Source organism: Pongo pygmaeus, chromosome 6 (genome assembly GCF_028885625.2).
Source record: "Pongo pygmaeus isolate AG05252 chromosome 6, NHGRI_mPonPyg2-v2.0_pri, whole genome shotgun sequence".
Lineage (NCBI taxonomy): Eukaryota > Metazoa > Chordata > Mammalia > Primates > Hominidae > Pongo > Pongo pygmaeus.
Genome location: NC_072379.2, coordinates 13,561,079 through 13,583,013, shown reverse-complemented (window position 1 = coordinate 13,583,013; position 21,935 = coordinate 13,561,079). Strand labels below are relative to the sequence as shown.

At 54.1% G+C, this 21,935-nt stretch overlaps 1 protein-coding gene across 10 annotated transcripts in view; it reads left to right on the top strand.

Annotated features, from left to right (window-relative positions):
• Positions 1-225: 225 nt before the first annotated feature.
• The window catches only part of GTF2IRD1 (GTF2I repeat domain containing 1), a 150,759-nt gene continuing 129,049 nt past the window's right edge, over positions 226-21,935 (top strand). For 3 of the 10 annotated variants that reach the window (XM_054496629.2, XM_054496627.2, XM_054496626.2), the window contains exon 1: positions 226-343. In XM_054496629.2, the coding sequence (XP_054352604.1) occupies positions 320-343 (24 nt within the window). In that variant the 5' untranslated portion in view covers positions 226-319. Of the gene's footprint in view, positions 344-1,021; positions 1,307-1,519; positions 1,646-21,935 lie in introns of those variants that run through there. The other 7 variants (XM_063668264.1, XM_063668257.1, XM_054496628.2 and 4 more) reach the window with 7 other exon arrangements.

The following is a 21,935-nucleotide window of genomic DNA, read 5'->3' as shown; positions in this document are numbered from 1 at the left end:
ACAGCCAGCGCGTGAGGCTGGAAGCAAGATGGAGTCAGCCACGCTAAACTTCTCTCACTGTCATAATCTTTGCAAAGGCAGTTTGACCAGGAGGCTGTGGGGAGACCTTGTGGGTTTTGCCAGGACCTGGGAGATTCTCGATCTATGTTTGGCTGTCCTTCTAAGCCAGAAGCTCCCTGGGATTGGGGCCTGCCTGGGGTGAGTCCCTCCCTCCCTGCCATGCCCAGTCTAGCCAAGGCCTAGTTCAGGGCTCAGGGCACCACGTGGGGGAAGGACTGTGTTCCTTGTGCTGAATTAGGATTTATGGCTTTGGGGCCGGATGGGAGGCGTGCGCACTGATTCAGTAAGAGCGCTGCTGTGGTGTGTGTGTGGTTGGTGGGAGCGGGGCGGGCGGGGGGCGGGGGGACTGGTTGGGGGGACAGGGGTAAAAGCCTATCAGAGGGAGGTCCCAGCAGACAAGATGGGACCAAGAGTCCAGTTGGCTCTGCGGCGACTTTCGGCATGTCACTGCCTTCCTGCACATCTCAGGGGTGGGAGGGGGACAAAGGCTGTAAGAGGTACCTGGCCCAAGCCTTAGGACTAGAACCCGGGCCAGGCGGGAGTGACCAGCCGCGACACTCAGGGCCTCCGCGCGTTCCAGCTGGGTGACCTTGACCCTCCAACTTCAGCCCCCTGCGCCCGGCTGCTCTCCCAGTGGTGCGGGGGGGCGGTGGGGGTAGACGGGGGCGCGCCCAGGCTTTTCTAATCCGGCGCTGGTCGGGGGGAACCGAGGGCGCCACCGCCCCTCCCCGCAGGTCCGGGGCCGAGGGGTGCAGCGCGCTCTCCCCACCGCGGTGCCCAGGTCTCCGGGACGCAGGGGCGCTGGGTAGCAAGCGGGGGGGCGCAGGGGCGCGGGGCGCGGGGCGGGCTAATCCCGTATGTAAATGGCAGCCAATGGAGGGTGGTGTTGCGCGGGGCTGGGATTAGGGCCGGGGCGAATGGCTGGCAATCTTACTGGGATTACAGAACAAAGAGCCTCCCCGCGCTCCCGCTCTCCGCTCCGCTCCCCGCGCCGCCCCGCCCTCCGCCGCAGCCCGCGCCGGGGGTGGGGGCCGCCGAGCGCCAGCCCCCCGGCCGGCCGATCCCCCCCCGCGCCCCCTCCCCGCGCCTCCCTCCCCGCCCTCGCCGCGCCGCCGTCCTCGCCTCCCTCTGCCTCTCCTTCCCCCATTCTCCCGGATTAATTAAGGAGGCAGCGGCAGGAGGCTGAGTCCTGGCCGCGGGCCGGGGCCGGGGCGCCGCTGGCAGGAGCGCTTGGGGATCCTCCAAGGTAGGAGAAACTTTTGCGGGGGGCGGGCACCGAGGCCCTTCTCCCCTTCTCCCCCACCCCCGCCCCCGATCCCCTCCGCCTCCTACGGGGGGGGGGGGTCCCCGCCCCTCCCCCTCTCAAGGTGTTACAGGAGCTGGGGCCGGCTTTTGGGTGCCCGGGGAGGCACGTGACTGGGATTATAATTCGGGCCCGGGGGAGAGGAGGGACGGCCGCCCCCCACCTGCCCGGGAGGGGCTGGGAGCTGGGAGCTGTCACCCCCTCCCTCCTTGCCACCGGCTCTTCTGGAGGTGGGGGGCGTCCCGGGCCGGCGCCCGCAGGCTGCTGCAGTTGGCGAATGAGGTCAGTCGCGCTGCCCGCGGTGGCGGGCGCCGGGGTGGGAGCAGAGGGGGCTGGGAAGGCCGCGGTCCCCGCCTTTCCCCCCTCCACCTTCTCCCGGTCTGGGCCAGCCCTGGGCCCGCGCCCCCAACTCCCAGGCGGAGTCCAGTCCAGCCAGGATTGCCCCAGCAGGGTGGTTCCTGTTGTGGACGCCCCCCCGCCCCGGGGAGGGGGCTGGCCTGTGTGGTGGTGGCCGCTGAATCCCGGGTGGAGGGGACTCAGAAGGTGGCAGTGGGGGGAGCACAAAGGGTTCAGGGGAGTAAGTTGGGGGTACTCGGTCTGTGGGTGGTCTCTGAGTTCCTGCAGATGGGTGGAGAAGACAGAGGAGGGGCCACAGGGTGCTGAACACCCACCCGCCCCATCCTAAGTACCCTGGGCATGATGGGCTTGACACCTCTCCTGGGTTCCGCACCCCTGGCCAGCAGCCAGGGAGTGAGACCCTGCCCCGCCTGGCGTGGGCCCAGGGAAGGGGGCCGCCGTGCCGCTGAGAGAGAGTTCCACCCTCTTGGCAGTGCTGGAGGGGGCTGGAGCTCTGCGGTGGGAGTCTCCTGTGTCCCCATCCCAGCCGAAGCAAGAGTGCTGGGACATAGGGGTCTCGCTGCAGGGCCCATGGGGGAGCACTGGCTCTTGGATGGAGAATGTGCCAAGGGGTACCCCGGGATGGCCCTGGGCCTGGCGGGTGGGAGTGGAGGGCAGGCCCCCACAGTTTTTGGAGGAGTGGGCATTTGCAGGGGCTTCTCTTAGAAGAGGAGAGGGGTGTCTAGAAGCCACCCTGGCGCGCCGCTGCCATGGTCGGCCTCTGTGTGTCTGGCTGCTCCGTGGCCAGGACTGTTGACTCCTTGGCACTGGCCCGGGGCCTCGGGGCTTGGAAGGTGCCCCAAGCAGCTCATTTATTTCAGCAGTGTCATTCCAGAGGGGAAGGGCACCAGCATCGATTATTTATTCTAAGCAGGAGGAGGTGGCTGGAGGCTGGTGGCTGCTGGCAGGGAGGGGCTAGGTATAAGGTAGGTAGGTGGCCGTCATGAACCACCCTATTTGGGGCCCAGGAGGGTGTGAGATAGACTCTGACCTCTTCTGAGCAGGCACCTGCAGACCAAGGGACAGGCTTGGCCCCAAGGTGACAGGGTATCGGAACCCCCATCCTGCCTCTGGGGTGTGGGAGGCTCAAGTCCACACCTCATTCTTCCACAGCCTGTTCTGAGGGTGACCTAGAAATTGGCAGTTCTAACTCAGAGGGTCCCACAGGACCCCACAGAGGAAACTAGGAAGGAAGGGTTGAAACTCTGCAGCCACTCAGAGCCTGCACTCTTCAAATGTTTGAGAATTTAGGGCCGATGGTTGTAAAACTGGGTCTTGAAGACAGCTTTGTAGGGGGCATGCTAAACCTACTTAAAAGGACTGTTCTCTCGATGCTGGGAGAAGGGTCATTTATTTGCAATATGCTAATCACAAATAATTTTTATCTGTTCGTTGAAGGCAGCCTCCCGGGAGCCCGGCTAGCCTTTTGATGATGTGGTAGTCATCAGCACTTGGTGTTTGGCAATAGTCTGAGTGGCAGCTGTAATCTAGGGTCTTAGAGGTAGCTGTTTCTGCAGCCTGCTTGACTCCAGAGGCCAGGCCATCCACGGTTTGGTGACAGCTTGGTTGTTGGACCTGGGGTCTTGTGGATGGTGGGTGATGGCTTGGGACATTCACGTCCTAACCATGGCCTTGGAACCACAGACTGCAGCTCCCAGATGATTCTCATTCGGGGTCCAGTCTCTGACCACTCACTGCTTCCTCAGCCCACTCATAAATCCTGTAGTCTGGCCGGGCGCAGTGGCTCACGCCTGTAATCCCAGCACTTTGGGAGGCCGAGGTGGGTGGATCACGAGGTCAGGAGTTCGAGACCAGCCTGGCCAACATGGTGAAACCCCATCTCTACTAAAAATACAAAAAATTAGCCGGGCGTGGTGGCAGGCATCTGTAATCCCAGCTGCTTGGGAGGCTGAGGCAGGAGAATCGCTTGAATCCGGGAGGCGTAGGTTGCAGTGAGCCAAGACTGCACCACTGTACTCCAGCCTGGGCAACAGAGCAAGACTCCGTCTAAAAAAAAAAAAAAAAAGAAAGAAAGAAAAAATCCTGTAGTCTTGCTGTTTTCCTGAATGGCCTGGCTTCCTCCCACCCCTGGCCTCTGCACACACACTGTTCCTCTTCTCTCGAAGGTTCTTCTTGCCTTTCCCCTGAGGAGGCTGGGGAGCTTCCTTTATTGGCCCTGCCTGGCTAGGGTAGGGGGTCAGGATTATAGAATTTGCCTCTTTTCCTCTCCTCCTTCAGGACTTGGCTTGGCTGTGGTATCTTTGGGCTGAAGACTTCCTCGTCCTCAGGGCTGGCCATGGTACCACCTTTGTATCCCCATGATGTCCTCTTTTTTTTCTTTTTTTTTTTTTGAGACAGAGTCTTGCTCTGTGCCCAGGCTGGGGTGCAGTAGTGTGATCACAGCTCACTGCAGCCTCGAACTCCTGGACTCAAGCCACCCTCCCACCCCAGTCTCCTAAGTAGCTGGGACCACAGACAGGGGCCACCACACCTGGCTAATTTTTTATTGTTTATAGAGATGGGGTCTTGCTATGTTGCCCAGGCTGGTTTCGAACTCCTGGGTGTGAGAAGTCCTCCCACCTTGGCCTCTCAAAGTGCTGGGATGACAGGAGTGAACCACCGCGCCTAGCCAACATCCTTTCCTTCCTTTGTCCCAACATTGGTCTTACTCAGATGTTTACATCTCTCTCCCCAATTGCACTAGGGACAGGTAGGGATGGAGGCTTTCTCCTCAAATACTTGTTAAATGGCTACATGTTTGAATGAATGAATGAATGAATGAAATCCTGCTCTTGAGCGTTAACCTAAATGGCTAAGCAGACTCTCTCCTATTTTTCTTGAATGCTCATCTCTGGGGCAAGTTCCTCACCCTGGTAGGAGTCCCAGGGTCTCTCCGTGAATTTCCTGGGGCCCCCTCTCTCCCCAGGACCCCAGCCTGTGTCTTCTCCCAACCTTAACCCTGGGGGCTTTGCTCCCCAATGTCATCCTCTCTGTATCTCTCAGTTCTCTGACTCTCGCCGTTTGTAAGTATCTCTGTCTCAGATGCCTGGCAGTCAGGGTCACAGCCAGGTTCTTTGGGACAAGCCAGGGGTGTATGCCCAGCTCCATGGGGCCTGCAGAGGCTTCAGGGGACACCCATGGAACAAGACCTGCAGGGCCAATTTGTAAACAGAGGAGCAGAGCAGGACCCAGGGCTTGGAATCCATGCTGAGTTACTTTTTTTTTTTTTGAGAGGGAGTCTCACTCTGTCGCCCAGGCTGGCATGCAGTGGCGCCATCTCAGCTCACTGCAACCTCTGCCTCCCGGGTTCAAGCGATTCTCCTGCCTCAAGTAGCTGGATTACAGGCATGCTCTACCACGCCCGGCTAATTTTTGTGTTTTTAGTAGAGATGGGGTTTCATCATGTTGGCCAGGCTGATCTCGAACTCCTGACCTCAAGTGATCTGCCCACCTCTGCCTCCCAAAGTGCTGGGATTGCAGGCATGAGCCACCGCGCCCGGTCCTGAGTTCAGTTTTGATTGGGGGGCTTCTGGGATAATATGGGGCTGCTAGGACAGGGACCCTTAGTGTGACTGGAAGGCAATTTCCTGAAGGAATTCATAGCAGAGGTAGAGTGGTGGGAAGGATGGTTTCTGGGGGAGGAGGGGATGCGTGAACCTGGCCAGAAGACAGTGTGTTGTGACAGGTGATTGCTGGTGAGGGGGTAACAGTCTCCAAGATGTAGATGTTGGGGGCTCCAGATATGGCAGGAGGGGCCTGGCCTCTTGGAATCCCCTCAGCCCCGTCTCATAGAAACATGTGCTTTCTACCCAGGCTCCATACTCCGGAAGGGAGGCAGGACCCTGTCACTTTCTTGGCCTACTTTGCAAGTTCTCAGCCAGGTATCTCCAGGTGTGGCAGAGGGGCTTTGGCCTGTAGGGGGTGTGGTGATGTGGGTTTTGGAGGCAGAAAGCTTTTCAGGAAAGCCCCCTGGTCCATCACCCCCCCCCCCTTTTTTTTTTTTTTGAGATGGAGTCTTGCTCTGTTGCCCACACTGGAGTTCAATGACACGATCCCGGCTCACTGCAACTTCCACCTCCTGGGTTCAAGTGATTCTCGTGCCTCAGCCTCCCGAGTAGCTGGGATTACAGATGTGCACCACCACACCCAGCTAATTTTTGTATTTTTAGTAGAGACGGGGTTTCACCATGTTCGCCAGGCTGGTCTTGAACCCCTGACCTCAAGTGATTGGCCCTCCTTGGCCTCCCAAAGTGCTGGGATTACAGGCGGGAGCCCCCAGTCCCGGCCTCATCATCACTTCTTCACCCACCCTATTTTGGTAGCTCTCTCTCCACTCGTCCTGCGGAACTGATCCATTCTCGGTCCCATTCCCTTCTCTCTGGGCCAATCTGCACCTAGGTTTGTGCCTTCATGAGTATGGAGGGCCGTGCAGAAAGGGGCCAGGTCTGTAGGAACCTGGGTTCCTGCCCTGGAAATTTGCCCATTTAAGATAAGTTAGGGCCAGGTGCGGTGGCTCATGAGGTGCGGTGGCTCATGCTTGTAATCCCTAGCACTTTGGGAGACGGAGGCGGGCGGATCACCTGAGGTCAGGAGTTTGACTAGCCTGGCCAACACGCTGAAACCCCATCTCTACTAAAAATACAAAAATTAGCCAGGCGTAGTGGCGGGCGCCTGTAATCCCAACTGCTCGGAAGGCTGAGGCAAGAGAATTGCTTGAACCTAAGAGGTGAAGGTTGCCGTGAGCTGAGATTGTACCATTGCACTCCAGCCTGGGCAACAAGAGTGAAACTCCGTCTTAAAAAAAAAAAAAAAAAAAAAAGATAAGCTAGGTGTCCTGAATAAGATAGGTGAAATGGGTGAGGATGTACTTTATCTTACACGGTCTTAGGGAGTGTCTCAGGCGGTGAACAGAATTCTCTCGCCCCTGAGCTGGGGCCTGGCTGACCCAGAGCTATTTGTGTGCCCACCTGTTGCCCTCCTTCAGGACCACCTGCTTCGGGTTGCCAGATTTAGCAAATAAAAATAAGGATGCCCAGCTAAAATTGGATTTCAGACAAGCAAGGACTAATGCAATATTTGGGATGAACTTCTAGCTAAAAGTTACCTGTTGTTGATCTGTAGTTCAGACTGAACTGGGGGTCTTGCATTTTATCTGCCAACCCTATAACTGCTGCCTCTGGGGCGGTGAGATGGATGGGGTTTGGGTGAGAGGTGTGCGTGGCTGACCCTGGAGTTGGGATCAGGGCTCAGTGGAGGCCCCGGGGATGATCTGGAGCGAGTTTGAATCGAGTGGAGCTGATTCACTGAATCATGGCCTTTTTTTTTTTTTTTTTTTTTTTAATTTGTATTGAAATGAGGTCTCACTCCGTCACCCAGGCTGGAGTGCAGTGGCGCAATCTCGGCTCACTGCAGCTTCTCCCTCCCCGGCTCAAGTGATCCTTCTGGCTCAGTCTCCCAAGTCGGTGGGACCACAGGCACACACCACCATGCCTGGCTAATTTTTTGTATTTTTGGTGGAGATGGGGTTTCGCCATGTTGCCCAGTGCCTGAGTTCAAGTGATCCCAAAGTGCTGGAATTACAGAAGTGAGCCACTGTACCTGGCCAGCAGGGTCCTTTTTCATTTTTATTTTATTCTATTTTTTGAGACAGTGTCTCACTCTGTTTCCAAGGCTGGAGTGCAGTGGCGTGATCCTACCTCACTGCAACCTCCAACTCCTGGGCTCAATGTGATCCTCCCACCTCAGCCTCTGCACTTAGCTCATAAAAAAAAAAATTTTTTTTTTTTTTTAGAGGTGGGGTCTTGCTATGTTGCCCAGGCGGGTCTCAAGCTCCTGGCCTCAAGTGATCCTCCCATCTCAGCTTCCCAAAGTGCTGGGATTACAGGCAGTATCCTTCTAATGTCCTTGGTCAGGCTTCCTCCAGCCTGTGGCTCGAGGGTCTAGATCTCCTACTGGCCTGGGTGGCACGGAGGGTGTAGTCTAGGTGTCCTGAGGGGTGCCCAGGGATCCCCAGTTTGGGAAGTCCTCGTCTTCAGTGATTTCTGGCCAACGTGGTCCATACAGTATATTTAGAGATGCTGGGAGGAGGGGGTGGGAAATTGCTGGAAACACCCTATTGTACACCAAGTAAGGTTTTCATGTAGGATTGGCAAGGCCTGAGCGCTGGAAAAGTGTCTGCAATGCCTACCTTTCAAGGCTGGGAGACCCCCCCCGCGGGGGTGGTTATGGACTTGAGGGGCTGACCCCACAGCACGGAGGCTGCTAGGAATTCCTGCACCTTTGCATGCTGCCGCCTGAGGCAGATTCCCAGCACCTGTGCTGCAGCCTCTGGAGTGGGGCGAATTGTGGGGGAAGTAGGGGGCTGTGGTCATGGGGTCCACGTCCGCCTTCCACCCACCTGGGCAGTTTGCTTGGATGTAAAAGGGAGATGGCTCTCCCCAACCTGCCTGGGTCCCAGGGTGGTGCTGTAGTCCAGGGGACTCAGTGTGGCCCCGTGGGGACACCACAGAGTGGGTGTGTGGGACCCCCGGGGGCAGGTCTGTGGTGGAGACAGGGTGGAAGGGGAGGTCCTGGTTTGAGGGCTTGCGGTCCTGGGCGCCTGAGGATGCAGAAGAGGCTGTGTGGTTGGGGAGGGCGGGTGAGTCGGGGGCAGCTTGGCCCTTTCCCCTTCTGTTCCCCGTGGCAGAGGGGAGACCCTCCAGGTTGCTTGTGTCTTAGATGGTTGGCCGAGGATAGGCCTCTTTGCTGGCTGGGGTCTAGCAGGGTCTCAGGGTGCATTTTCTGGCTACCGGCAGAACCACCATCAAAGCAAGTCCGTATCTTTTCATCCATCCGTCTGTTGTTGCACCAGCCAGTGAGAACCTTGCAGGGGCGTCAGGCCTGAGGGAGTCTCATTAGGTCCTGGTCCCCAGCCCCCGGCTGGCACATGAAGGGCCCACTTTATATTTTATTTTATTTATTTATTTAAGATGGAATCTCACTCTGTCACCCAGGCTGGAGTGCAATGGCACGATCTTGGCTCGTTGCAACCTCTGCCTCCCAGGTTCAAGCAATTCTCTTGCCTCAGCTTCCTGAGTAGCGGGATTATGGGTGCATGCCACCTCGCCCAGCTAATTTTTGTATTTTTAGTAGAGATGGGGTTTTGCCATCTTAGCCAGGCTGGTTTCGAACTCCTGATCTCAAGTGTTCCGTCCACCTTGACCTCCCAGAGTGCTGGGATTACAGGTGTGAGCCACCATGTCCGGCCCTGCTTTATATTTTATTATAAATATCGTTGAGGAGTGAAGGCTATGCTATACCAGGAACTTGCCTGGCTCACACCCTCATGTCGTCCAACCCCCATCAAGACATAGAACAGCGCTTTGGGAGGTTGAGGCGGGAGGATGGCTTGAGGCCAGGAGTTTGAGACTAGCCTAGACAACATAGTGAAACCCTCATCTCTACAAGAAGTACAAAAATTAGCCAGGCGAGGTGGCTCATGCCTGTAGCCCCAGCTACTCAGGAGGCTGAGGCAGGAGGATCGCTTGAGGCCAAGAGTTTGAGACCAGCCTGGGCAACATAGCAAGACCCCATCTCTTAAAAAAAAATTAGCCAGGTGTGGTGATGTGTGCCTGTAGTCCCAGCTACTTGGCAGGCTAAAGCAGGAGGATTGCTTGACTCCAAGAGTTAGAACAATCCTGTAACCCCTAAAAGTTTTTGAAGCCCATTTGTTCATCCTTGTCCTTGTCCTGACCCCAGCAACCACTGATCTGTCTTCTGTATGTGGTTTTCCGTTTGTACAATGTCACATAAATGGAATCCTACGGTCCACAGCCTCTGAATCTGGCTTCACACAGCATAATGCATTTATGCGCATTGCTGGGTACACGGGTAGCTGGTCCCTTCTGGTCCCTGAGTAGTGTTCCATGGTGTGGATATGCCACATACCTCTAGCCACTCTCCTCTCTAGGGAAATCTAGCAAACCGGCTTGGCTGGCCCTGCATCAGCTCGGGACCCCCCAGAAGAAGGTGGTTCCTCTTTCTCATTTTCACAAAGGCACCATCTGGCTGGCAGGGGGCCTGTAGCCTGCACCCCATCACTACCCCCCGCAACATCGAGAGCTGACCCCAAGCCGGGGGAGCCGCTCATCTCCGCCCTCAGAGCTGGAATTTCATCTTCTGTTTCTGGTGACTCATACCGTGAGCCCCGCGATGAAATTACACCTGCCTGCCGCTGCCCTCGGGGCCTCTGGCCCCATGCGATCCTCCCGTCGCCATCCAGGTGGGCTCTGGAGTAATTGAGGCTATGGGGCCAGGACAGCTGGAGGTTGACGGTGGTGCCAGGGAGGGGAGCTGTCTGTGCCCTGGGGTGTCTTGCCCATCATCTTATGTATCCCCACCCTCTGGGAGTCTGGGGGTTCCTGGTGGTGCGTCTCTGGTCTTCACTCCTGCAGCTGTTTTGCTTGGGGTAGAAGTTCCATGTTTGCCTGAAATAAGAGCAGGACTTCTGAGGGTAGGGAAGGAAGGTGGTGAAGCCGCTGTTGCAGGCAGGAGCATGAGTTAGGATCAAATGGAAGAGGGATGGCCGAGTCGTGTCACATCTCTGGGCTTTGGTTTGTTCATCTGTTCTTATTATTATTTTGAGACAGGGTCTCGTTCTGTCACCCAGGCTGGAGTGCAGTGGTACAATCATAGCTTGCTGCAGTCTCGAACTCCTAGGCTCAAGTGATTCTCCCACTTCAGCCTCCTAAGTAGCTGGGCTTGCAGGCATGTGCCACTACACCTAGCTAATTTTTTTGTTTTGTAGAGATGGGGGTCTCGCCACGTCGCCCAGGCTGGTCTCGAACTCCTGTGTTCAAGTGATCCCCCAACCTCAGCTTCCCAAGTGCTGGGATTAGAGGGGTGAGCCACTGCGCCTGGCCTGTTCATCTTTAAATGGGAGAACAGAATACTAGGTTTGCAGGGCTGTGAGACTCAGCTGAGGGTAATGTGAGCGTGTAGATTACCACAGAGCCCTGGAGGGCCCCAGGGGCCACCAAGGAGCGGGAGGTGGGGACATGTGAGGCTCAAGCCTCCTGTGCCCCTTTGGGCCAGAGTAGGACCACTTTTTTTTTTTTTTTTTTTGAGACAGAGTCTCACTCTGTCGCCCAGGCTGGAGTGCAGTGGCGTGATCTCGGCTCACTGCAACCTCCGCCTCCCAGGTTAAGGTGATTCTCTTGCCTCAGCTTCTCGAGTAGCTGAGATCACAGGTGCATGCCACCACACCTGACTAATTTTTGTATTTTTAGTAGAGGTGGAGTTTTACCATGTTGTCCAGGCTGGTTTCGAACTCCTGACCTCAAATGATCCACCCATCTTGGCCTCCCAGAGTGCTGGAATTACAGGTGTGAGCCACCACGCCCTGCCCTAGGACCACTTTTACCAGAGTTACCTGTTAGAGCTCTAAATACAGTTCTGCTTGCTAAATGTTTGGAACCCACTGCTGCCTGAGGTCAGTCCTGTGTGAACAGTGGCCGTTCTGATGAACGTTTGTGTGGCCAGCGCCTAGATTATGGTGGTTCATGGACTCCAGCCTGTCACTTGCCTGAAGCTGAGCCTCAGTTTGACCCTCTAGAAAATGGAACCCCAGCAAGTACCTCCACAGAGTTGCCAGGTGGGCATGAATGAAGCAGGGGACCCCAGCAAGAGTTTGTCAGTTTCCCATTGGCAAATCCATGAGTTTCCCAGGGCTCTCAGCTTCCTGAGGAGACAGAGCTTCCTGGGTGATCACATGTCTTGCGTGGGTGTCTTGAGAGATTTGGGGGGTTTTTACTTTGTTGTTTTTGTTGTTGTTATTTGTTTGTTTTTGAGACAGAGTCTCCCTCTGTCACCCAAGCTGGAGTGCAGTGGTGTGGTCACGGCTCATTGCAGCCCCCCTCCTCCTGGGTTCAGGCAGTTCTCCCACCTCAGCCTCCCGAATAGCTGAGATTACAGGCACCTGCCGCCACGCCCGGCTAATTTTTGTGTTTTTAGTAGAGACAGGGTTTGGCCATGTTGGCCAGGCTGGTCTCGAACCCCTGACCTCGAGTGATCCACCTGCCTCAGCCTCCCAAAGTGCTGGGATTACAGATGTGAGCACGAGCCACCGCGCCCAGCTGGTTTTTACTTTGTTATTTAATTTGTTATTTGTGAAATCGTTGTGGCCCCTCTCTAATGAAGGTTGCCCCAAGCACCTTTCCCCCGTACCCCACCCTTGCCTCCCACCCCTACCGGGTTCCCCAAAGTCCTCAAAGGCTGGACCCTGGGGCCAGCACTCGGTGGGTAGCCTGGAAAGAGGTTAGCCCCTGTGCAGGAAGGAAGGCCCTTGGGTGCTCCTGGGTGGCTCTCTGCAACAGACAAGACCCACCGCCCACCCACCTGGCTCCAGGGTGGTCCTGGCAGCTCCAAGGGGTCTTGTGACTCTCTCAGTCTGATGTCTCTCTCATGTTTATCTGGGAGCTGGTTTTTCAGGCATGGCTGCTTCTTGCAGCGAGGCCAGGTGGAGAGAGGCAGGGCTTTGGGGAAGGAGGTGGTTACCCCTGCTCCCAATACACACCCTGGATCCCAGCTGTGGGTGCAGCCCTCTGGGCAGGTGGGCAAACCACATCCTCCCTCTTTGATCCTGGTCCACCCCACCACCTGCCCCGGGCCACCAGCTCCCTGAGATATTATCTTCTCAGCATATCCAAAGGAGAGATGCTCTTGGTGGCCCTGGGTCAGAGGCCGGGGCTGCCTCACTTCACAGCAGGGTGCAGTGGAACCATCAGGGTCTTTGAAGCCAGACACACCTAGGTTCAAATCCCAGCCTGACTGTTGAGCTGCTGTGTGACCACAGGCAAGTGACTGTACCTCTCTGAGCCTCATCTGAACAAACAAGGATAGTTTTCTTATATAGTATTGCCAGGTTCTTGAAAAAATCAGCATATTCAGTTGCGGGGAGCTAGCTGCCATCTCAGTGAAGAATACTTTTTCAGCTTGTCACGTGATGACCCCAGAAGCTGGCCGTGTGGGAGCCCCACTCCCCCAGACAGTGAACCTTGGACCCCATCATTCCAAGATCTGTTCTTATCTTCTGCCTGTCTGGGACACACCCCCTCTGTCCCTGGGGTGTGGGGTGTGGAGTGTGGCATGCCTCAATTTATTTATTTTTTTTGAAACAGAGTCTTACTCTGTTGCCCAGGCTGGAGTGCAGTGGCAGGATCTCGGCTCACCGCAACCTCCACCTCCTGGGTTCAAGTGAGTCTCCTGCCTCAGCCTCCCGAATAGCTGGGATCACAGGCGCCCGCCACCATGCCTGGCTAATTTTTTGTATTTTTAGTAGAGACAGGGTTTCACCATGTTGCCCAGGCTGGTCTTGAACTCCTGGCCTCAAGTGATCCACCCGCCTTGGCCTCCCAATGTGTTGGGATTATAGGCGTGAGCCACCACGCCAGGCCAGCATGCCTCGGTTTCTGCTTCTGCAAACTGGGAAAACCTCAAAGGTAGAACTGGTTGGTCCCCTTGGCTTGCCGACCCCTTAGCCCCTCAAGGTCACAGTCAGCCATCCCACTTGTCAGAGGCCAGGCCCTGTTCTGGGACGGGGGATACCTGTGGCTGCTTAGGGGACGGGAGACAATGCCACTCCCAGGTGTGTTTGATGGCAGCCTGCAGAAGTGGCTTTCTGCACGGCCCTGGAGGATGGGGATTTGGACAGAAGTGTAGGGCCAGGGACAGGACATGACGGTGGGGCTGCTGCATTGGCTCCAGGTGAAGATCTGTATCTGATGGCCTCACTCCCAGGCAGCTCAGGGGTTCCCGTGGCTCCTGGAAAAGCTGCAGACTAGGCATGACCAGGCCCTGCCTGTGTCTCTCTGTGCCAGCCACGATGAGCTTCATCGTTTCTAAAACGTACTGTGCTCCGTCTCGCTTCCTGGAACGCTGCTGCCTCTCCCCTAAAGCATGCGTAATGCTCCCTGGCTGTGTCCCTGCGCTGATTTCTCGTTGCAGGTCTCAGCTGGGATGTCACTTCTCTCTGCAAAGCTTCCCTGACCTCATCTCCCTCTCCAGGTCACGTTAGGTGCCTCTTGTCCGTGTCTCCAGCCACAGCCCGCATCACAAACAAGATTCTAATTGCCTTTGTGCTTGTCTATCACCTTCACAGACAGAGTGTGACTTCCAGTGGGTCATGGCCCCATCATCATGTTGTCCTCCTCATCCCTGCCCTTCTTAGCACCCTGCCTGGTGCGGAGTGGGCATCCTGTGCAACCTTGTCAAGTGAATTAGAAGCAAGCTCGGGGTAGGGGCCCATGAAGGGTGGGGGCCTCTTCCACCCTTTTTCTTTTTTTTGGAGACAGGGTCTCGCTCCATTGCCCAGGCTGGAGTGCAGTGGCGCGATCTCGGCTCGCTGCAACCTCCGCCTCCTGGGTTAAAGCAATTCTGCCTTAGCCTCCCCAGTAGCTCGGACTACGTGCACCTGCCAACACACCCGGCTAGTTTTTGTATTTTTAGTAGAGATGGGGTTTCATCATGTTGGCCAGGCTGGTCTCCAACTCCTGACCTCAAGTGATCCACCCGTCTCAGCCTCCCAAAGTGCTGGGATTACAGGCATGAGCCCCCGTGCCCGGCCCCCCTCCATCCTTCAATCCCAGCTCTCATTGGCGCTCCTCTACCCACCCCAGGAGCTGCTTCTGCCGGCCTGGCTGTGGTGTTCAGAGGCATCTGGAGGGCAGTGGCGATGGCAGTGGGGGCAGCTCGTCTCTCTCAGCCGGGTACAGCCCAATTTGGGGCGTTTCCCTCCAGGAAAGGCAGCTGATGTGTGCAGACAGCACAAGTGTGGAGTGCCAGAACAGTTAATCCTCTGGGTTATTTATTTATTTATTTATTTTGTTTTGTTGTTGAGACGGAGTCTTGCTCTGTCGCCCAGGCTGGAGTGCAGTGGCATGATCTTGGCTCACTGCAACCTCCGCCTCCCAGGTTCAAGCGATTTGCCTGCCTCAGCTTCCCGAGTAGCTGGGATTACAGGCATGCACTACCACACCTAGCTAATTTTTGTATTTTATTTTGTATTTAATTTTTAATTTTTATTTTTTGAGTCAGAGTCTCGCTCTGTCGCCCAGTCTGGAGTGCAGTGGTTTGATCTCGGCTCACTGCAACCTCTGACTCCTAGTTTCAAGTGATTCTCCTGCCTCAGTCTCCTGAGTAGCTGGGATTACAGGTGCCCGCCACCGCTCCTGGCTAATTTTTGTATTTTTAGTAGAGACGGGGTTTCACCATGTTGGACCAGACTGGTCTTGAACTCCTGGCCTCAGATGATCCGCCTCTGGGCTATTTAGACACACATGCTTGTGTGCATGCATGGGTGTGTATATGCACATGTATGTGACATTCCTGAGGCCACCGGCAGTGACGAGGCCTGATTACTTGACGTTCTGCTGAATCTTGACTGCCAGCCTGGAGCTTTACTCCCCAGTGTACACAGCTCCCCGAGTCCTGGTTAGTGGCAAAGAGGGGACCGTCCCCTGTCATTTAGGGCTGCATTTGGCTACAGGTAATAAAACACCCAACTGTAAATATAGCAAATATCTAAATATTAAGCCGGGTCAGGTGCAGCAGCTCAGGCATGTAATTTTAGCACTTCGGAAGGCCGAGATGGGCAGATTGCTTGAGCTTAGGAGTTTGAGACCGGCCTGGGCAACATAGTGAGACCCTGTCTCTACAAAACATAACAATAAAAAAATAAAAAAAAGAAACAACCCAGCCAGGCCGCAGTGGCTCATGCCTGTAATCCCAGCACTTTGGGAGGCCGAGACACGTGGATCACTAGGTCAGGAGTTCAAGACCAGCCTGGCCAACACGGTGAAACCCCATCTCTACTAAAAATACAAAAAATTAGCCGGGCGTGGTGGCGCGTGCCTGTAATCCCAGCTACTTGGGAGGCTGAGGCAGGAGAATCACTTGAACCTGGGAGGCGGAGGTTGCAATGAGCCGAGACAGTGCTACTGCACTCTAGCCTGGCGACAGAGCAGCGAGACTCCGTCCCCCCACCAAAAAAAGCTATATATATACATATATATATATATGTCCTGGCATACTTTAGATATTAAACCTGACAGTTAAACAAAAAGTAGTTTATTTATTCCTCATAAGAAAATATGGAAGGGCCAGGCGCGGTGGCTCACGCCTGTAATCCCAGCACTTTGGGAGGCCGAGGCAGGCAGATCACGAGGTCAGGAGATCTAGACCATCCTGGCTAACACGGTGAAACCCCGTCTCTACTAAAAATACAAAAAAATTAGCCGGGCGTGATGGCGGGTGCCTGTGGTCCCAGTTACTTGGGAGGCTGAGGCAGGAGAATGGCGTGAACCCGGGAGGTGGAGCTTGCAGTGAGCCGAGATCGCGCCACTGCACTCTAGCCTGGGCGACAGAGCGAGACTCCGTCTCAAAAAAAGAAAAAGAAAATATGGAAGGTATTTGGATGATGGGATGGGTACCTATGAGTAGGTATTTGGAGGCTGGGATGGGTACCTGTTAGTAGGTATTTGGAGGCTGGGGTAGGAGCGTGGGGATGCTTTTTGGGGTTCAGTGATGTCTCCAGGGACTTGATTCTGTTCTTCTCTACCACGTTGGATTTTTTTTGTAAGTTTATTTTAAAACTATTCCTTTAAAGTGTATAATTCAGTGTTTTTTTTAAAATATATTCACAGAGTTGTGCAGTATTCATCACTGTCTAATTTCAGAGCGTTTTTATCATCCTAAGAATCTCCCCCCATTAAGCAGTCAGCCCTCATTCCCTCCTCCCCCATCCCCTGGCAACCACTAATTTACTTTCCATCTCTGTAGATTTGCCTATTCTGGGCGTTTCTTGTAGATGGAATCATGTAATATGTGGTCTTTTGAATCTGGCCTTTTCTCAGTGAGTATAATGTGTTCAAGGTTCATCCACGTTGTAGTGTGAGTCAATGTGCCTTTCTTTTTATGGCCAAATAATATCCCATTTAATGGATATATCATACTTATCTGTTCATCAGTTATGGACATTTAGGGTGTTTCTACTTTTTTTTTTTTTTTTTTTTTGAGACAGGGTCTTTCTCTGTCACCCAGGCTGGAGTGCTTTGGTGGGATCATGGCTCACTGCAGCCTCAAACTCCTGGGTTCAAGGGATCCTCCTGCTTCAGCCTTCCAAGTAGCTGGGACTGCAGGCACCAAGTCACCACACCTGACTAATTTTTAAATATTTTTTTGTTAGAGACAGGGCATATGTATTAGCAAGGCCCTGTCTCTACCAAAAAAATATAAAAATTATCGTATTCTTTATTATGATGTCATTATACCATAAAATTCACCATTTTATTTATTTAGTGTTTTTAGAGACAGGGTCTTGCTCTGTTGGCCAGGCTGGAGTGCAGTGCTGCAGTCGTGGCTCACTGCAACCTCGATTTCCCAGGCTCCAGCTATTCTCCTGCCTCAGCCTCCCAAGTAGCTGGGACTACAGGTGTGTGCCACCATGCCTGGCTAATTTTTGTATCTCTTGTAGCTGTGTTGCCCAGGCTGGTCTTGAACTCCTGGACTCAAGCAATCTACCCAACTCAGCCTCTCAAAGTGCTGAGATATATAAGCATAAGCCACCACACACGGCCAAATTCACCATTTTATAATACGCTATGCAATATTTTTAGTATCTTCATGAAGTTGTGTGACCATTGCCACCATCTAATTCCGATCATTTTCATCACTCTGAAAAGAAGCCTGTTACCTCATTGGCAGTCTCTCCATTCCCCAGCACCCCCCACTCCAGCCCCTGGTAATTGCTAATGGTTGTCTTTCTGGGTTTTTGACAGCTTCTTTATAACATTAAGCCTTCACCTACCATATGACTAGGTATTTACCCATGTGAAATGAAAGCTCAAATTCACATAAAAACCTAAAGAGGAATATGTATAGTGGCTTTATTCATAATTGCCCCAAACTGGAAACAGTTCAGATGTCCAACTGCCCAGTGAATAAACAAACTGGAACATCCATACTGTGGAATATTAGTCGGCAGTGAAAAAGGATGAATGATGGATACCACACCACCATGGGGACACCTCACAAGCATTGTGCTAAGGGAGGGAAGCAGACTGGAAAGGCTGCTTCCAACCTGGTTCTGTTCATATGTGGGTTTTTTGTTTTTTTTTTTTTGAGACGGAGCCTTGCTCTGTTGCCCAGGCTGGAGTGCAATGGCGCGATCTTGGCTCACCACAACCTCCGCCTCCCGGGTTCAAGCAATTCTCCTGCTTCAGCCTCCCAAGTAGCTGGGACAACAGGTGTGCCACCACACCTGGTTAATTTTTTTTTTGTATTTTTAGTAGAGATGGGATTTTGCCACGCTGGCCAGGCTGGTCTTGAACTCCTGACCTCAGGTGATCCACCTGCCTCAGCCTCCCAAAGTGCTGGGATTACAGGCGTGGGCCACCGTGCCCGGCCTCTGGTTCTAGTCATATGATGTTCTGGAAAATGCAGGATTAGGGACAGGGTTTGCCTGGGAGTGGGAGAGTTTTTGGGGAGATGGAACTGAAATGCGTTTTGATTATGGTGGCAGTCACCTGACTGTGTGCATTTGTGAAAACTCATAGAAATATGGCCAGAGGTGGTGGCTCATGCCTGTAATCCCAGCACTTTGGAAGACTGAGGCAGAAGGATTGCTTGAGGTCAGGAATCTGAGACCAGCTTAGACAGCAAAAAAAAAAAAATTAGCCGAGTGTGGTAGCACACAGCTGTAGTTCCAGCTACTCGGGAGGCTGAGCTGGGAGAATTGCTTGAGGCTGGGAGTTCAAGCCTGCGGTGAGCTATAATTGTGCCACTGCACTCTAGCCTGGGTGACAGAGTGAGACCCCATCTCTACAAAAATATTTAAAAATTAGCCAGGCACCGTGGCTTGCACTTGTATTCCCAGCTACTCAGGAGGCTGAGGTGTGAGGGTGGTTTGAGCCCAGAAGTTTGAGACCAAACTATGTTGCCTGGATAACATAGCAAGACCCCTGTCTCTTATCTTTTTGAAATATTAAAAAAAAAAAAAAAAAAAAGGCCGGGTGCGGTGGCTGACGTCTGTAATCCCAACACTTTGGGAGGCCAAGGCGGGCAGATCATGAGGTCAGGAGATTGAGACCATCCTGGACAATGTGGTGAAACCCCGTCTCTACTAAATTTACAAAAATTAGCCAGGCATGGTGGTGGGTGCCTGTAATCCCAGCTGCTCAGGAGGCTGAGGCAGGAGAATTGCTTGAACCTGGGAGGTGGAGTCTGCAGTGAGCCGAGATCGCGCCACTGCACTCCAGCCGGGGCGATAGAGTGAGACTGTCTCAACAACAAACAAACAAAACAGAAAACTCATAGAACTGTATGTCAGAAAGAATGAATTTGTTGCATGTATATTACACTCCAGGTAAAAAGGGGCCTGGACTGGAACTGGCCTTTCCAGAGTAACTCCATTTGGAGTTCACCATCTCATTTGTTCTAGTTGGTGCCACCATCCCTTCTACCGATAGTGAGTTTTGGTCTGTCAAGTTGGCCAACCTGACTTGTGCATAGGGCTGGGGCCAGATGCTGCAGTGGGGCCCCCCTCTTTCCCCTTCCTTGGGCATCCTAACCCCTCTTGGGGTTTCCCAAGCCTCTTGGATGGAGGGAGCCATAGAATGTCAGAACTGGGCCGGGCGCGTTGGCTCACGCCTGTATCCCAGCACTTTGGGAGGCCGAGGCAGGCGGATCATGAGGTCAGGAGATCGAGACCATCCTGGCTAACACGGTGAAACCCCATCTCTACTAAAAATACAAAAAATTAGCTGGGCGTGGTGCCAGGCGCCTGTAGTCCCAGCTACTCGGGACTATGAGGCAGGAGAATGGCGTGAACCCGGGAGGCGGGGCTTGCAGTGAGCAGAGATCGCGCCACTGCACTCCAGCCTGGGCGACAGAGTGAGACTCCGTCTCAAAAAAAAAAAAAAAAAGAATGTTAGAACTGGAGGGAACCTCAGAATATACTGGCCTCTTCTCTTTTTCAGATGGGGAAACTGAGGCCCAGGGCTGGGAAGACACTTGACTAAGGTTCTAGAGTTTTGAGGATCAAGATCTAAAACCACATCTGGCCAGGCGCAGTGGCTCATGCCTGTAATCCGAGCACTTTGGGAGGCTGAGGCAGGAGGATACTTGAGGTCAGGAGTTCGAGAGCAGCCTGGGCAACGTGGTAAAACCCCATCTCTATTAAAAATACAAAAAAAAATTTAGCCAGGCATGGCGGGGGGTGCCTGTAATCCCAGCTACTTGTGCGGCTGAGACATGAGAACTGCTTGAACCTGGGAGGCGGAGATTGCAGTGAGCCGAGATTGTACCACTGCCCTCCAGCCTGGGCAACAAGCGTGAAACTCCGTCTCCAAATAAATAAATAATCAATCAATCAATCAATCAATCCACATCCATGAGTCTTGGTCTGGGCCTCCTTGCCCTCCTGCAGATGCCTCTGGAGCCTCCCTCGTCTCCTGCTCCTGGTTCGGGAGGCTGGAGAGGCCCAAGCTGGCCCCACAGCTGGTGGGAGGCTTTGCTGCAGCATACCCTGGACAGGGCAGAGGTGGGTAGGGAAGGGAGAGTGGTCAGAGCATCTGCAACACCGCAGTGGAGGAGAGGAGAGAGTGCGGTGAAGGCTGGCAAGTGGTTGATGATGGGGAGCTCTGAGAATGGTTGATGGCCCCCCAGGGACAGACAGGAGAACAGAGCACTGGTTTCTGCTCTTTGGAGCTCCTGACATCACCTGGAGTAACCCCCAAGCCTCACGATGTGTTCAGGTAGATCCCAGCAAATGCAGAATTGGGGTCAGCCTGGTTGGGACGACAACCAGAAGAGCTTCCTAAGGGAAGGACCCCAGGAGAACCTGGTGGGAGCAGGGGAGAGATCTTGGCCGGTGTCCCTTCCCAAGGGAGGAACCCAGTCTCAGGGACGTAGTCCCGCCCCCTGGTTTATTCTGGTATTGCTGTGTCCACCAGTCTGGGGCTGCCAAGAGCTCTGGAAACTTCTGTGATGATGGGCATGGAGGTTGCATGGTGGCAGCTCAGGGCCTTTTTTTTTTTTTTTTGAGACAGGGTCTTCCTCTGTCACCCAAGCTGGAGTACAGTGGAACAGTTATAGCTTACTGCAGCCTCAAACTCCTGGCTTCAAGTAATCCTCTCACTTTGGCCTCCCAAAATGTTGGGATTACAGGCGTGAGCCACTGCGCACAGCTTTGGGGATTCTTATTGGCTGTGAACCCCGTGATTCATTGCTCCCGTTTTCTTGGTTTAGTGCCCACTCCTGCAGTTGAGGGGAGGCAGACTGAACCTCCTGGAGTCTGGGGTCTGGATGGTGAGCCTGCCCTCTTCCAGGAACCGTCCATAACCCACCCACCATCCTGGACAGCCCGCGACCTTGGTAGCACAGGACACTTGCCCACTGCCCTATTTTTGGCTCAGAAAATGTTATCTTCAGCTGGGCGCAGTGGCTCACGCCTGTAATCCCAGCACTTTGGGAGGCCGAGCCAGGTGGATCACCTGAGGTCAGGAGTTCAAGACCAGCCTGACCAACTTGATGAAACCCCGTCTCTACTAAAAATACAAAAATTAAGGCCGGGCGCAGTGGCTCACGCCTGTAATCCTAGCACTTTGGGAGGCCGAGCCGGGGGGATCACCTGAGGTCCGGAGTTCGAGACCAAGCTGGCCAACATGGCGAAACCCCGTCTCTACTAAAAATACAAAAAAAAAAAAAAAAAAAGAAAAGAAAAATTAGCTGGGCATGCTGGTGGGCGCCTGTAATCCTAGCTACTTGGGAGGCTGAGGCAGGAGAATTGCTTGAACCCGGGAGGTGAATTCAACCAGTGAGCCGAGGTCATGCCACTGCATTCCAGCCTGGGCAATGAAGTGAGACTCTGTCTCAAAAGAAAACGATATTTTCATACCTATGGGGTCCCCTCTGGTTTTCAGAACTCACAATGCCTGCAGGAAGCCCACCTCAGGTCTCACCGTAGCCCCCCTGGTGAGGAAACCCCTCTGCCTCTAGCAAGGCAGGCAGAAAAGATGTGTTTAGAATAAATAATGAGCCGGTGGGAGAGCCACTCCGCCATGGTGCAAATATTTGTGTGTGAATCACTGATCTGGACAGTGGGACTGGATTGTGGGATTGACAGTGAGCCATGCCTGGGGGT